We start from the raw sequence: 16,304 nt of genomic DNA, 5'->3' as shown, positions 1-16,304 counted from the left end.
TCTCCCTGGTAACGCTTAGGTATAGCATTGCTACAGTAATTGGAACTTTACAGCCTGTGTTCTATTAAAACGAAGTTTGATAGATTAATAAAGTAGATTAAAAATACACAATACCAAAAAAAGAATAGGTTAGAGCTATGGTGAGAAGATGGCATGGAGCTGAACGGTCGGATTGTTTTGTGACGTTTCACACTTACTTATTTGGTGCTCCATGAAGATTGGTTAGTAATGTGAAATTATTCCTGACACTGCGCAGACTGGCCAGCACCTGCAAGAGAGACGGGCGCACGTCAGTCACCCCTAAAACTGCAGGAGGAGGAACTAGGAAGACAATGGAGGAGAAAGAGCGGCACTTACCTGGGCGAATGGAGTAACAATCAAGTCATCCCCGTGCCTAAAAAAAAAAAGCAAGACAGATGGTCAGAAAATATTATAGTGACGAGGATTGGGAAGAAGTGGCAATATAATGGAAAACCAGGATGGTGGGGAAAGGAAAAACAAAGTGGAGGAAAACTATGGAAAGGAAGGAGAGCATTATACTGAAGAGGCAAGATAGAGGAAGGATAGCATTATACTGAAAAGACAAGATAGAGGAAGGATAGCATTATACTGAAAAGACAAGATAGAGGAAGGATAGCATTATACTGAAAAGACAAGATAGAGGAAGGATAGCATTATATTGAAGAGGCAAGATGAAGGAATAATATTCTAGAGACAAAATGTACGAATGATTGTACTGAACAGACAAGAAGGAGGAATTAAAAATTATAGTGAGGAAACAAGATGATAGTTGAAAGAAAGCATTACACTGAAAAGACAGATGAAGAGAGAAGGAAAGTTTGAAGAGACAAAATTGAGAAAGAGGTAAAATATTAGGAGATTATTAGAAGGGGAGTATTATACCAAAGAGAGAAGATGGAGGGAGGAGAGCATTATACCGATGAGACATGATGGAGGGATAAGGCGAGCTGTTATATCAGTAAGACATGATGGAGAGAAAAGGAAAGCATTGTACTGATGAGATATTCTGAAAAGTGAAGGAGAGCATTATACTGATGAGATATGATGGGAGGAAAAAGCCGAGCATTATATCAGTGAGACATAATGGAGGGAGAAGAAGAGCATTATATCGATGAGACATGATGGAGGAAGAAGGAAAGCATTATATCAATGAGACATGATGGAGGGAGAAGCCGAGCATTATATCAGTGAGACATGATGGAGGAAGAAAGAGAGCATTATACCATTGAGATATGATGAAGGGAGGAGGAGAGCATTATACCGATGATATATGATGAAAGGAGAAAAAGAGCATTATACCGATGAGACATGATGGAGGGAGAAGGAGAGCATTATACCAATGACGCTAGGTTCACACCTGCGTTCGGGTCGTCGTTCTGTGGTTTCCGTCTTCTGCATGCAAGAAGACGGAAACCACGGACCGGGTCCGGCAGTGAGTGGGTGAGAAAGCTGTCTGGCCGTGAGCGGCGGTGAGCGTTTTATGCTCTCTGCCGCAAAACCGTTTTTTTTAAACCGGACACAGTACTGCATGTCCGACTCTGTGTCCGGATTTAAAAAAAAAACGGTTTTGCGGCAGAGAGCATAAAATGCTCACGGCCAGACAGCTTTCTCACTCATTCAAATGAATGGGTGAGAAAGAGTCCTGCTGGTTTCCATCTCCTGCCTCTGTTTTGTGCAGGAAACGGAAACCTGCAGAACGGAGACCGGGCACAGATGTGAACGAGCCCTGAGACTGCAATGAACCTCATCTATCAATACTGTCTGATAGAAGAACAGGCCTTGTTGTCCAATCAGAGCTGATCTTTCATTTCTTATACTACTGTGGAACAATGAAAGCTTCTCTGTGATTGGTTGCTATGAGCAACAAGACTCTATACAATGAGAGCGAGGTGCAATAATCAGGACTGCGGCCGGATCGGCAGTGACTAGAAGGAATCCATGTTGACTTACTGCTCACTTGCAGCGGAGGAGTTCCTGGACATAGTCTTTGGTGATAGGTCATAGTCGCTGTCTGACCGGTAGAGGAAGGATTCCCGGCGCTGGTTGTGACTTGGGAAGTTTGTGTGAAGAACAAGTCCTGAGCCCGGGCTGGTTTGGTGGTCCAAGGGGCTACGTCCTGCAGCTGGACCATTTTCAACATCAAAACTGCAAAAAAAACACAAAAACATAAAATGTAATTATATAACACCATTACTGATACATGGAATAAGATATACAGAGTAACAGCACAGCGTATAGGCCTCACACTGAGCTATACTGTGATATCATAGAGCGCCCCTGGTTGTCTATAGTGCTCACTGCTATGTATAGCACCACCTCATGGATCGATTAGGAACAGTATGTTTTTGTAAGGGCCCTATATCACTGCCCAGTGGTCCTATATGGCAGTGCAGGCAGGTGTAGTACAGTACAAAATAATATTCCATCCTTCACTCTCCCAAGGGTTATAGGGTTATCCTACGGCTAGGACTTCATCAAATTAGAAGTAGGAATTTAAAGGGGTGTCCAGCATTTTTTCTTTTTTTTTTTTTAAATGTATGGCCTATCCCTAACATAGCCCCCACACCCCCACACAGATCAGCACAGCCAATGAGCAGCAGCAATGCTACTAGGCCACTGTACTGAGCACAGAGCTCACCGCCTCAGACTCTGTGCACTGTATACAAGGAGCGGACACCCCACAAACTGCTGATCGGCGTGTGGGCTGTCTATATATCCCCCACGAATCAGATATTTATGACTTATCCTAAGGATTGGCTACAAACAAACTAGAATTCCTGGACAAGCCCTTTAGGAAGCCCGTATATTGTTTATGTACAGGGGCCATGTATTGTTGGTGCCGGTCTCCATATCAGCTGCTATGACCGCACAAATCTGGTTTGGTAGATAGTGGTGACATCATATTACTCGGTACGGTAAGCTATGACATCACAAGTGCTGTACGTTGGCTACGCTCAGGGGTCGACCTACTAAATGTACCATCAAAATATATAGAAATGAAGGGGCCGCATACGATTCCCTTGTTGTGGTGTCTGCGCTGTAGGACTGTGAACATCAGCAGTATATTCTGTTTCCCCCAATAACATATCCCCACCACACAGCTGTATTATCCTCAGGATACCAGCAGGGGGCGCTGACACATTACACATGACATCCTGATAGCAGGAGAATCCTTGCGCGAGCACAGAATGGCGACACTACTATATATCCTACACCTGGATACTAATGTAGACTGCGCTCATATCATGTCCTAGAGCGGCGACACACCTATCTACTGAGCACAGAAGCTGACACTCTAACGTCACATGGCTGGAGACAAATATAGAAGGCCTTCTGTATACTGTGCACTGAAAACCTTATTCCATCCACCGTAATAGGATCCCTCCGCCATGTTGGTGTCTATTCCTTGGTTTACCTTTGGTTGTCACAAGTTGTCAGAGCCCCTCTTTATATGAACTTCTGTCCCTTATAAGGGGATTCTCATGATCATTCTTATGAACCAAATGTAAATTTACAGCAAATAAAGTTTGAGCAATTTTAAATAATTAACCTTAGGAGTGGAAATAAGTCGACCTCGTCCCAAATGTTTGATATAGACCCTGTGCTAGGAAATCGTTACCAATGGCTTGGTCGTGCATCGTGTCTAATTCTTTGTCTTCTCCCCCTAAAATATTGCTGATAAAATGCCATACCAAAAGTCACCACCAGGTGGCATCCGGAAACCATATTTGTGATTTCTAAGTATTTTGTCCACCCTTTCCCCAGCAGGCAGCCGTTATCATTGGGGGTCCTGCTGCCCATGGACTAATGTACTTACACGGCCCCCGATATGTTATGGGGATGTAATATAGAGTCACAGAGCATACACTGACGAAAACCAAGGGACCCCACACCCCGGAGGATGTCCATATGCAGAGTTCTGGGTGACAAGCAGCTATCGGGCTCCTCAAAATCAGGAAATATTCCAAGAACGGTGCAATGGGCTGTGTCTGGTGCTCCAGCCCCCCTGACGTGAATGGGGATGTGACAGTCATAGTGGCGGTGATGGGGTCTGCAGTGTCGGTCGGGGGGGGGGGTTGTGGGGTCATCAGTGACGCATTGACTGTCATACCAGACTCAGCCTGAAGACAGGTGGTGGTGCTGTAATCAAGCAGCCATGTTTTCCTAATCATAGACAGCCCGGCTAATAGGACATAAGAGATGTCTGGACCTGCGCGCTTTGGGAAGGATTCCCCAATAATCTAATCCTAATGTTACGGGGCCCCCTACTGCTCAGCTGTAAGATATGGAAGAACCTGGCAGCAAGCACCACCACAGGGGACATGAAGCATTACACAGGATCCTGAATGAGACCCTCCTAATAAAGATCAGAGACCCCCTTTATTGTGCATAGAATGAAGAGTTAATAGGAGGGAAACAAATACAGAATCAACATGGAAGAAAGTTCAGTGACATCATCAGTCCTTCAGGTCGTCCCTATGTAGTTGGATGATGATGATGATGGACATCACATGCGGAGCGGTCACCTCTGTAGGGTTAATGACCGCCACTCGATGTCTGATGGTCAGTCACTGCTGTCAGTACCGGGCGACTCCTCTGCCAGATCACAAGACGTTTCCCAATCCAGTCCGTATTATTAAGTATTAATTAGACGGTTCTTAATGATCCTCCTTAAGCTGCAGCCAAAGTGATTAGACCACGGGGAGCCACATAATTCACTGTCACCCATTGTCACCACATCTATCTTAAAGGGACGGGGCAAGGAAATGGAAAATTATTAATGATGTGTCATTAGCGCAGAGTTCTGAGCATCTGTAACAGACGGGAGAGACATTTTAATTAAAGGGGTTGGCTATGTAAGACCACCCCTGACCGTAGCATCTATTAGGATATAGGGGCTTCCTGGAGGGGGCTCTGGACCACAACCATATATTACATGGCCGCACATAGGCTTGTTTGGCTAACAGCTATTCCTCTTAACCCCTATACATGTGCACACATAGTTCAGCCAAGTGTGCATGTGTTTTGGGAATGGGAAAAGGTGAATAATCCCTTGATGACAGCGACTCATCTCTCAGATAACAAAAGTATTGGCAACATTGAAATCCAACATGCCCTCCAATATGTCTCCCAGTGATACGGCAGTCCTGTCCTCGGATTCCTAGTGGCCTACGTCTGCTGCAAACCTGGAACCTGCACCCCAAGACCCTGCCAGTGAGAAGAAGGAACGTCGCTCCCCAAAACTTCTCGCTCAGTAAAGAGGTTTAGGTTGTGATATGTTGATGGTGCTGGAGAAATCGCTTCATGCGGCCAAATCCAGCACAATGTCGTATAAACGATTCCTGGAGTCATGTTGGCCATCAAAGACAAGGTGGCATGTTCACTCCTCTCTATATCTGAAGACCCACTAGGTAGACATGTTGGACTGATACGTGACATTAACAATGTTGTCTACACCGTATAGAACGACTATTCCCATAATAATCTACATTTCTAACTGTATTACTACCCAAGACTCAGCCTCGGCTAATAAGAGACGACCTTAGCTTTGTGATGGACCCTACAGTAGACTCCACTACTCACGCAAGGCACAGTCTTTTCCGAAAATCCCTTTGATGCGTGGCGGAGCCAACATGGTCCAGAGAGTACACAATCTTCTTACCACCACATCAATCAGGGGTCTCTGGCCCTACCCTCATGCAGACTCAGTCCACGTGAATTGGAGACATTACGTGGTCAGACCACGCTCCAACTTAAGGAACAGCCCCCTCCCCCCTCACAGCGGAGATTTAATAACTTCATCCAACTCTACCGAATGCAATTCTACAATGATATCAGAAAGATGAATGACTTCTTCATAAGCATAAGTATTGGATCCACACGTTCCGTGCAACTCACAAAGTATATATTAGACGTGTCCTCATCAAATTAGATTCTCAATTATAACGCAAAAGAGAACAGGACACCCGCACATTGGTTACGAATATCGCCGCTACGTCGCTCTACCTTACCGGATTACAAGACGTAATCATCAATTGTATAGGGAATGGAAAAAAGCCTAGAATTTGCACAAAGGTGATGGAATGGCTGTCCTTGGAGTCAAGAAATACTAGTACTCCGCTCGTAGTCACCTCACTCATTGGTGGGGAGATACTTCGCCTTTAAGGTGGGTCTCTATTGAAAGAGAAGCGGAGAAGCACTTTACGAGTCCCCCTGCCGTCATTGGTAGCCTCTAGATCCACCTGGTTCTTGCTACTCCCTGGTTACATCGATTATCCTCAGATGGGTCACTGCGGACATTTCAGGGCCATTCTAGAATTTATTATATAACTATATACAAGTGAGGGATATCCTGCAGCCTCCTCTGCTCTCTGAATGTTTTTACTCCTTACTCCCGTTTTATGGGGAAATCTAAGGGGTTTTACTGTGCTCTTCTCTGTGGGCCCTCTGACTCAAAACCAGGACATGTCCTCAGATGGGAGACGGACCTGAAGATCCAACTCTTGGTAACAGATGGGTATGGAGGCCTTCACTGGGTATCTGAGATCTCTAAGAGTACTAGACATTTGGAGGTGGCTTTGCGCCTTATCAGTTTGGAGAACATCCCAGAGTCAGGTAAGAATTTGGCAGGCGTCATTATTTTGGCTGCCCACTTGATGATTACAAGGTCCTGGAGGGTCAGCACTTCCTTAGCAATGGGAGAATTTCACCTCTTACTTCAATTTGACTGCATAATGGGGGCTATGACTGACACAAGACTGTACCCATCAAACCTGCCACATATTCACACATGGGGCTCCATATCCCGGAACAACATGTATGTAAGTGGCCATTGTCTCTACAATAACATATTGTACATCAGTCTGTACCGTGCTTGGGATCTGTTTGTTCCTGTTTTTGTTTCTTTTATGTAGATTGTGAGCCCCATACAGGGATATATATATACAGGGATCACAATGTACTTTTTTTTTTCCTATCAGTATGTCTTTATAGAATAGGAGGAAATCCACGCAAACACGGGGAGAACATACAAACTCCTTGCAGATGTTGTTCCTGGTCGTATTCGAACCCAGGACTCCAGCGCTGCAAGGCTGTAGTGCTAACCACTGAGCCACCTTGTTGCCCCCCTGTTTTTGTTGTTTTATCATTAACCTCTTTGGTTGTTGTTGCAGTATATATATATATATATATATATATATATATATATATATATATATAAGCACCTGCTGCCTGGACTGTGTATCTGTGCTGTACATTGTACTCATTTACTTGTCCTTTGCCTGTAATGTTTTAGAAAAAAAAAACATGTAGATCTATAGGACCCTCGGAGGGCAGTGAAAGCTGGATGACACCCCTATGGAAAGGTTAGTGAGAAATGCTCTTAAAAGTTAAAGGGATCATTTATTTTAATGTCTTATAAACTTCCACATTATTAAAATATGCCCATGCCTATGCCCATGACTGTGCTGTAAAGCAGATCACTAAATGCTGTTAACAGAGCAGAGGAGGAGCTCAGGCAAGATGGCCGCCCCCGTAATCATGGACAGAAAATAAAACACAAAAATCTACAATCACGTAATTAGTTTAATTATATATATAAATAAAATAAATGTGATGTTCCCTTTAAGGGTTAATGTATTTTTGCGCCATCATTTTGGTTTATTAATATCATGAAGATAAATCCGTTTTCGGACATAATTCGGGTGATGGGACGTCTACAGCCCCTGTGACAGTGAAGTGAACCATTACTGCCATGAATAAGAGACTCCAAATATCGTGAATAATTCATCGGTGAACCGGCCGACAGAGCAGAACCGACTGCGTCACTACAGGACGGCAACTGGAACCGGACTCTTCAGAGGCGACGCTTGTGTGGGGAAGACAGAACCCCGAGACAACGTCACCGAAACACCGGAGGATTTTACCATCAGCTCCATAGAGGAACAGAATCGCCAGAATCCATCAGTCAGCCATTTTTAACCGGAGGTCGTAGTTGTAAACGACACTGTGATAAATGAAAAGGAAAAACATGTCTGCCATGGCCGGTGTCTGGTATTGCAGAATAGGGCCGACCTACAATCCCACACCCAACCCATGGACCTGGATGGAAGCAGCCATGTTTTTTTTTTTTTCAATCCTGTACAACCCAATTAAATGTTCTCGCTCTCCGCCAGCCGCCTGCCCATGAAGTCATTGATAGAAATATGAAGACAATGAAAATGAAATGATACAATACATTTGATGGGTCGTTACACAAAACCCGATCAACAAGCGTTCCCGAGGACAAGATGAAAGACGGCAGCGCTTAGAAAACTAATATAATCCTTTATCGCGACGTGAAGCTGCCACTTATACCGCGCCGCCGTTATTCCTCTAGATTAGCTTAATAAACCGCAATAAATATCAACAGGATTTAAGCTCACAATTGGGGAAAAACTAATTTCGGAATGCGGAATGGGAGAAGAGGTTTGTAATTGCGGAGAAGCTCTCGGCAAGGAAGAGCGATGTGATTTCTAGACTCACACAGAGATGTTCAGGAGAGCGTTGATAAATGGGAGCTCGTATCATCGCCTTCATAGCCAGTGAGTCACTCCAGCAACTGGGAGAGCAACCAGAACCAGCATCACGTACGCCGCGCCCTGCCAAAGACAACAGGCGAGCAAATAAGAAGGGTCCCACAAATGAACGGCGTGTGAGGAGGGGCCGGGGACTGCACTGACCACAGAGCATTACTAATCTGGAAGCATGACCTCTGACCTGCGCTGTGGCTATAGCGCTGTAGTATACATACATATCTGTCAGTGGCTATAGACCTGTATTATGCATACATATCCGCCAGTGGCTATAGAGCTGTAGTATACATACATATCCGGCAGTGGTTATAGAGCTGTAGTATACATAAATATCCATCAGTGGCTATAGAGCTGTAGTATATGTACATATCCGTCAGTGGATATAGAGCTGTAGTATACATACATATCTGTCAGTGGATATAGAGCTGTAGTATACATACATATCTGTCAGTGGATATAGAGCTGTAGTATACATACATATCTGTCAGTGGCTATAGAGCTGTAGTATACCTGTGCGTCAGATCACAGGGGACACACGTGACAATATACACGTGGTTGTATAACATACATATAGACTAATATATAACTACATACATGTACATGTAGACATGTGTACAGATACATATATAGATGTACTAGCATATGCCCGCGACTTCGTCTGTGGGTTGGAGTTGGTGCTGAACCGCTGATACTTCGGCGTTCGCCATTGGTTATGATCTGCTGTGTGCCACCACGTCCACTCCTGCGCGCCCATGTCCCATTTGCTCCTCCCCGCGGGCTTTTTACCTACTTTTTACCTACTGTCTGCTCATGGCTCCCTGCAGCCCCTTCACACCCCGGCCCCCCTCTCTCTGCCATGGCCCCGGCCACACCCCTGTGGCACCCTCTGCACCCCCATCCTCTCCGCGGCACCCCTCTCCCTCCCCCTCCCACGGCACCCCGGGTCAACCTCCCCACCCCCCTTTTTCTGCGGACCCCCCCTTCTATGGCCCCCACCCCAAAAAAACCTGTTTAGCCCCCTCCGCAAAATCCCCTAACTCTCCTGCCGGCACATGCACTGTCCCGCTGCCGAATGACATGGCGTACTCAGCAGAGCTAAGCTGGAGGGTCGGGAAGGTGCAAGACCAGTAAGCCGAGTGCGGAGTCGGGGACTGTCGTGGGCTGCTGAGGACTTCTGGTGCTGCGTCCTAGTCTACAGCCGCAAAGTGGTGGCATCCCAGAAGACGACGTGTACGTTGGCAATGTGCGCATGCACCTGCAAATACAGTGTAGTTGCTGTGGCAGGCCGGGCGGTGTCGCAGATCTCAATTGCGCTGGTGTTTGGCAAAGATGCCGGGTCTGGAGCGTGGAAGAGGCAGGCCGCTGGAGTAACCTTAACGTGAGCGGGGAAGTGTGAAAGTATATGTAAATGTTATTGCCTGGGGTTAGGGGCTAGCCTGGAGGCGGCAATAGGGAGTTTGTGGCTTGCTATGCTAAGAAGTGTGTGGGATTGCAGACCAGCTGCTAGGAGTTGTGGTTTTTGGCAGCTCCTGCCAAGAACGTATGTCCGTGATAGTGACGAAAAGTGGCCTATCTTTCAATCCTGCCTATGAACTATATTTGTGGAAAATTTCACGCAAATCGGTTGAGCAGTTTTTGAGGAACAAACATCCAAACACAAACGTTCACCTTTATAATATTAGTAGGAAGGACACATACTAATACACAGATAGATCGGTGGATAGAGCTAGACGTACGTATCTGTCAGTGGTAGTCAGACGTCCCAAAGAGAAGGCAGGGATGGTTTAATACTGTCCCTTCCTTCCTGACTGCCATGTACACAGTTCACAGTATATACAGCCCTGGAGGACGCCATGATGCCTAGTGGTCATGTTATCCATGAACTGCAAGAGGCACAGGAACCTCAAGGAGTTCTGCACTGTATACTAGGAGACTGTAGTCCGCCTACAACTAATATATACAAGTGCAGCATCCCCAGTGACAGGGGAAAAAGTCATGTTAAAACGTCAACTAAAGGTCTATTATGAATTTATGTGTTTTTATGTACTTGTACCAAAATGTAAAAAAAAGAAATTTAATAAAAAATGACAAAAAAAAACCTGAAAAAAAAAAAAAAAAAAAAAAAAAAAAGAATTCTACAACCACACCCACATGACCGGTTCTAGCCTCGCCCCCTGGCCATACAACGCTAAGTGTCACCTACATAAAAATTTCCATTACAGAGAGCAAAAAGTATTTAAAAATGTAATAACGCGTCATTTAATAAAAAAAAAAAAAAAAAAATGAAAGAAGAAATGTAAAAAAAAAAAAACACAAAAAACACTTTATTACAAAAATTGTAATTTTTTTTTTGCTGGATAGCAAAAAATGGCAAATGTAGTCAACAAATGTATAGATTAAAAAAAATAAAAAAAAGTGATAGAAAACGCAAAAGTTTCAAAGAAAAATATGCAAAAATGATTTGACTAAACCCAAACAAAGCCAAGCAATGGCGGGATGAGTCGGTGTGACAACGTCTCTCTCTCCTCCTGTACATCACAAATCCAGTACAATGAACGAGTGTGAGGAAATGGAGTGTATTAATAGATGACTTCTGCACGGCTGCCATGTCTTCCACATCATCACATGCTCTAATTAAGCAATTTAACGCTCCGCGCCGAGCAGTCATTTTGCTTCAGGTGAAGCTACAAGCTGAGAACAAGGGGACGGGCCCTGATAGTTACTGTGCAGGGAAACAAACCCACATCAGAGCACAGATCTCAAGGATGGGGCTGCTGAGCTCATAGTACTTCCACACAGCACCCCTGCAGGAAAACCAGAGTATTGCACTCCCGTCATTTCCAGAGTCATTCAGACTAGACAATGGACTTTTTCCTGCAAACAAAATTCTACCAGAATTCTTACACATATTTTAAATAATTTTTTACGATTTCATTTTAATTTTCCATGTCACAATCTATATTTTAAAGCAAGCAGCATGGATAGGTTTTCTTTGCAGCAGTCACCTCATTTACATCACAGATAGTATTTCAATAGAAGATAACACCGCCATCACTGCTGACAATAGATGATGTCACAGCTCCTCCTCTCTCTGGACAAGATGGCTCCAGACTAGCCCTATGGCCATGACTGTGCTGTAAAACATATCGCTATATGTTGCTAAGAGAACAGAGGAAAAGCTCGGGCAAGATGGCCGCCCCATAATCATGGACTGGAAACAGAATTTAAAAAAGTAAATAAGTCAGAAAATAAAAACAGATTGGTAAAAAAAAAAATAATCCAAAAATTATCAAAAATTTAAACATTCCCTTTAAATGGCTGCCTAATAATCTTCGGATCTGTGCATTTATAGTGATGCACATGAATTGTTACATGACAAGTTCAGCTCTGCTACATCTGTAGAGCAGCTATAACGTACACGTATACGGTTTATAGCATTACCCTTCCTTACCCAATGAATGTCATCGTGTGATAATGAAATCAGTGCGCTCGTGCCAAGACGTGGCCCCACCTGATGTCTTCGGTGTCCCCCATCCCACCTTCCCCTCACCTCGCCCCGTCTAGCCATACTGTAGCTCTTCATGCTCGGCAGACAGGTCTAATCTGGAGGCCTCAGGGAATGGGGTGACTCAGACTGAGACTGATTTTAAGAGGTCTGAATACGTGACTGCAGGGTTGTGATATTCTCAAATAAGGACAGGGCTGCGGGCTCTGCTCCTCCAAGTGCCATGTAACCTTGAAGGCTTCAGATACCCTTGTCACTAATACACTTACCAAAATATTCCAGAGGAACCATGCTATCCCCATGAAAGAGAGGCGAGGAAGAACCATGTCCAAATTATATCATGTATTCCAGGATTAGTTATATTTACCTGGAGGATAAAAATCCCCCATTCCAATAAAGCAGACTGAAAGTAGGAAAAGCTTATTTTACCAGGCCATGTATTTATAGAGTTACATCCTGTATTATACTCCAGAGCTGCACTCACTATTCTGCTGGTACAGTCACTGTGTACATACATTACATTACTTATCCTGTATTATACTCCAGAGCTGCGCTCACTATTCTGCTGGTGCAGTCACTGTGTACATACATTACATTACTTATCCTGTATTATACTCCAGAGCTGCGCTCACTATTCTGCTGGTGCAGTCACTGTGTACATACATGACATTACTTATCCTGTATTATACTCCAGAGCTTCGCTCACTATTCTGCTGGTGCAGTCACTGTGTACATACATTACATTACTTATCCTGTATTATACTCCAGAGCTGCGCTCACTATTCTGCTGGTGCAGTCACTGTGTACATACATTACATTACTTATACTCCAGAGCTGTGCTCACTATTCTGCTGGTGCAGTCACTGTGTACATACATTACATTACTTATTCTGTATTATACTCCAGAGCTGCGCTCACTATTCTGCTGGTGCAGTCACTGTGTACATACATTACATTACTTATACTCCAGAGCTGTGCTCACTATTCTGCTGGTGCCGTCACACTGTACATACATTACTCAGTGGTATTATCTATAGAGGTGTGATATTCCATTGTAGTACTGTCAGTCTCATGCCCTGTGAGGCGGACAAGGCTTGGAATATGTGGAGGATTTTCTCTGATATTTCGGGGCCGTCGCCGTCGTGATACAGTTGCGGCTGATGACTGAGCTCCGTGCTCTTCTTCTGGTATTTTTTTGCCATTTCTTAACTATGTGAGTGATCAGATTTGTATTGATCTGCCGTCTGCTGTAAATGCCAGGGCTGTTCTATTACACGGTTAATGCGCCGCTACTAATGTAATATTATCTGCCATCATAGCCGTGTGCAGAGATTAATGCTGCCAGATAAGACGCCCATACACATTAGATAGCTATCAGACAGCAGTTATCCCTCCCTATACACATGCACGCTCAGCTCGGCCACATTGGTCACTGATGCTGCTGTCAGGGCGGGGGGCGATAGATGTCGCCATGCGGTCGTAGCCTTACACAGGTTGTCTGCACCTTCATGATAAAAATTGCATTCGCTTCTATGACAAATGGAAAAATCCATCTTATAGGATTGGGAAATGGGATGTGCTCAGCTATAATATAGGCTTATATTCGGGACACTGCGCTCCTGGTTAGATTAGGGTCAGTCATTATAACCTGGGACGGGCTGGAGTTGTCTGCCCAGGCGACCTATGCGATTATGTGACATCCACCCACATCTACAGCCCATGGACACCCATATCCATGACATAGGAAATCTATAGGTGGCTCGTGCTGTAGGACTGGGCTGAAAGAATTTGGTGGATGGGACGCGAGATCATGACAGAGTGAAAACTGTATGGAGAAATATACGGGCTGGGCGGTGCCAGGGAGCTGCAGAGCAGGGGCAGCATCTAATAGGTCCTCCATGTGTTTGACCCTCATATACTAGAAGAAGATTTCTGATACACAGCCTACCACTGTCAGGAAGGAAATGATTAACTCTTTAATGGCAAAATAGTAGTTGGTCAGCAGCAAATAAAGAGGGAGGCTGTGACATAAAAGGGGGAACAAGGGTGATATGAAAGATGGAAAGACTGTGTGCACAGACATGTCGTCCTCATGGTGGTCCGGGCCAGATAGAGAAGAAAAGGGGAATATAAATGGTGCTTAAATGTACAGATGGGAGTGGCTGACAGTTGTGGGGAGGAGCTGCACAGAGGGTTCAAGCTGAGCTTTTGCACCGGAGGTTGGGAGCCTTATGTTATGGCCCTGGCAGCAAGGTGTTAATGAGAGAGACAAGGGATCCGTCAACAGCAGATTTATCTGTAATGAAGATACTGGATTTTACAGTACAAGACCTACCGTATATATTACAGGGTATTCAGATGGTGCAGCTTTAATGCAAAAACGGTGTTATTTTTCTGCGATTTCTGTGGTTTTATTAAACTTTATCTGTCCTACCTGTGCAAATGTGGCAAGTCACAGTAAAGCCAAGTGCAAAACATGCAGCGTAACTGCTCGGCCTAACCTTAGGGTTCATGCACCAAATCTGCATTGGAAAAAGACGATTGCAATTTTTCATGCAATTTCCTAATTTCACAGGAGAAACCCATCAAACACGTGTCATACGTAAAATTAAGAAAGTGCACCAAAGCAGTTATGTGATGCAGTTTTTACTGTACGGTGTGCATGCACCCTTCGTGGTGTGACGGTTTTCGCTGATTGTTACCCCCCATGTGCCAGGTGCAGCAGACAAGGCCTCTTACTCACAGCACAAGTCTTCAGCTAATTCTTACAAGGATTTTGCAACACAGGAAAAGTGAAGTAAGCGAGATGGCGCTGCATCGCTACGAGGCCAAACGGAAGAAGAGGAAGAGGGAAATCCCTGCACGTCGCTCAGCAGCAAAGACACAGAATAGGCCTGTAACCTGCCAGGAAACAGGGAGGCATCTGTGCACACTGGGGGGGGGATGAGTCAAGCAGAGAGACGTAATATGGCCGCACTCAGGAGACGTATCCCTGCAGGCAGGGCTCAGGATGGAGCAGATGTGCTGCAGCTCACTCAGACTCACCTTCTTTTATTAGGGACTTGTTTGCATGAAAGACATTTATCTAGATTTAAAGGGACAGTACGGCCAGGGCAGAGGCGTCACTCTAAGCTCCTGGAACCCAGTGCAAAATATGTAACAGGGCCCGCACCTACAACGTGCCATGTATAACGGTGGTATCTGCTTATGTAGTATAAGGGCCTTTTGACCTCCTTAGGCACCGCCCCCGCACATCCTATGGCTACGCCCCTGAGCAGGAGATGCTATTTAGACAATTTATGGTAATACTGTGTGTCACGGAGCAAAGGTATACGTCTTCCTCCGGATGGTCTTTTGAATCAACACGGACGCAAGAGGTCGGGAGACAACAGCAATTTATTGTAATCCACAAAGTTAGTAGCCGGCGGCGGTCACATCAACCGTAACAACAATAAGTCCACAGAAGTCACAATCCAATGATAACTTTGGTTCCTTGGTCCTGTAACTAAGTCCTGGCTCTCTGCAGAGCTGTGCACAGGCCGGCTAACACATACTAACTGCTAGCTACAACTATATACTAAGACTGTTACACCTATATCTGTGGGTGGGAAGGGCTGAGTCACAGATCCTTCCCCCCTCACCTATACCAAGGAGAGCAGACTCCCTGTCTACTATGGACAATGCACCATCCAACATCTTCTTGGAGACACTGAGCAGATTATCTCCACCCATTGTCCTCACTGGTCCTCACTAGTTAGAGGTATTTGCATACAATGTGCTAACACACTAGACCCCAATCAGCCAACTACACATTGATGTATACAACAGGTTAGAGAATACATTCCACATGAAATATATATTACACATTGCCTATAGTATAGACTCTAACCATCCCGTGACAACCCCTCCCCCTCTCAAAACATGTGCATGACACAATTGGCCTACACAGGTAAATTGGGGAATGCACATCAGTCTCTATAGCTCATATGTCCTCCTGCCGGGATAACTCATCTGCGTTCTGGTGTTGGTTCCCTCGGCGGTACTGAATGGTAAAGTTGTAGGGTTGAAGGGCTGGCATCTGGCAGAAAATCCGGTGGATCCATGTTGGCTTCTCCCTGAGCTTGGCTTCGGGTCACTGCTCCCACAAAGTGGCACTGTAGATTTCCAACATCGTTGCCTAACAGAACATCAGCCGGCAGCCCGCT

At 45.0% G+C, this 16,304-nt stretch overlaps 1 protein-coding gene across 3 annotated transcripts in view; it reads right to left on the bottom strand.

Moving 5' to 3' along the window:
• The window catches only part of PDE4B (phosphodiesterase 4B), a 207,520-nt gene that overhangs the window by 81,050 nt on the left and 110,166 nt on the right, over nt 1–16,304 (bottom strand). For all 3 annotated transcript variants that reach the window (XM_075287248.1, XM_075287249.1, XM_075287250.1), the window contains 3 exons: nt 1,972–2,166; nt 358–394; nt 198–268 (listed from right to left, as the gene is read on the bottom strand). In XM_075287248.1, the coding sequence (XP_075143349.1) occupies nt 198–268; nt 358–394; nt 1,972–2,166 (303 nt within the window). The remainder of the gene's footprint in view (nt 1–197; nt 269–357; nt 395–1,971; nt 2,167–16,304) is intronic.

Source organism: Leptodactylus fuscus, chromosome 9 (assembly GCF_031893055.1).
Source record: "Leptodactylus fuscus isolate aLepFus1 chromosome 9, aLepFus1.hap2, whole genome shotgun sequence".
Lineage (NCBI taxonomy): Eukaryota > Metazoa > Chordata > Amphibia > Anura > Leptodactylidae > Leptodactylus > Leptodactylus fuscus.
The sequence above is the reverse complement of the archived record's forward strand: the minus strand, read 5'-3'. Positions and strand labels throughout refer to the sequence as shown.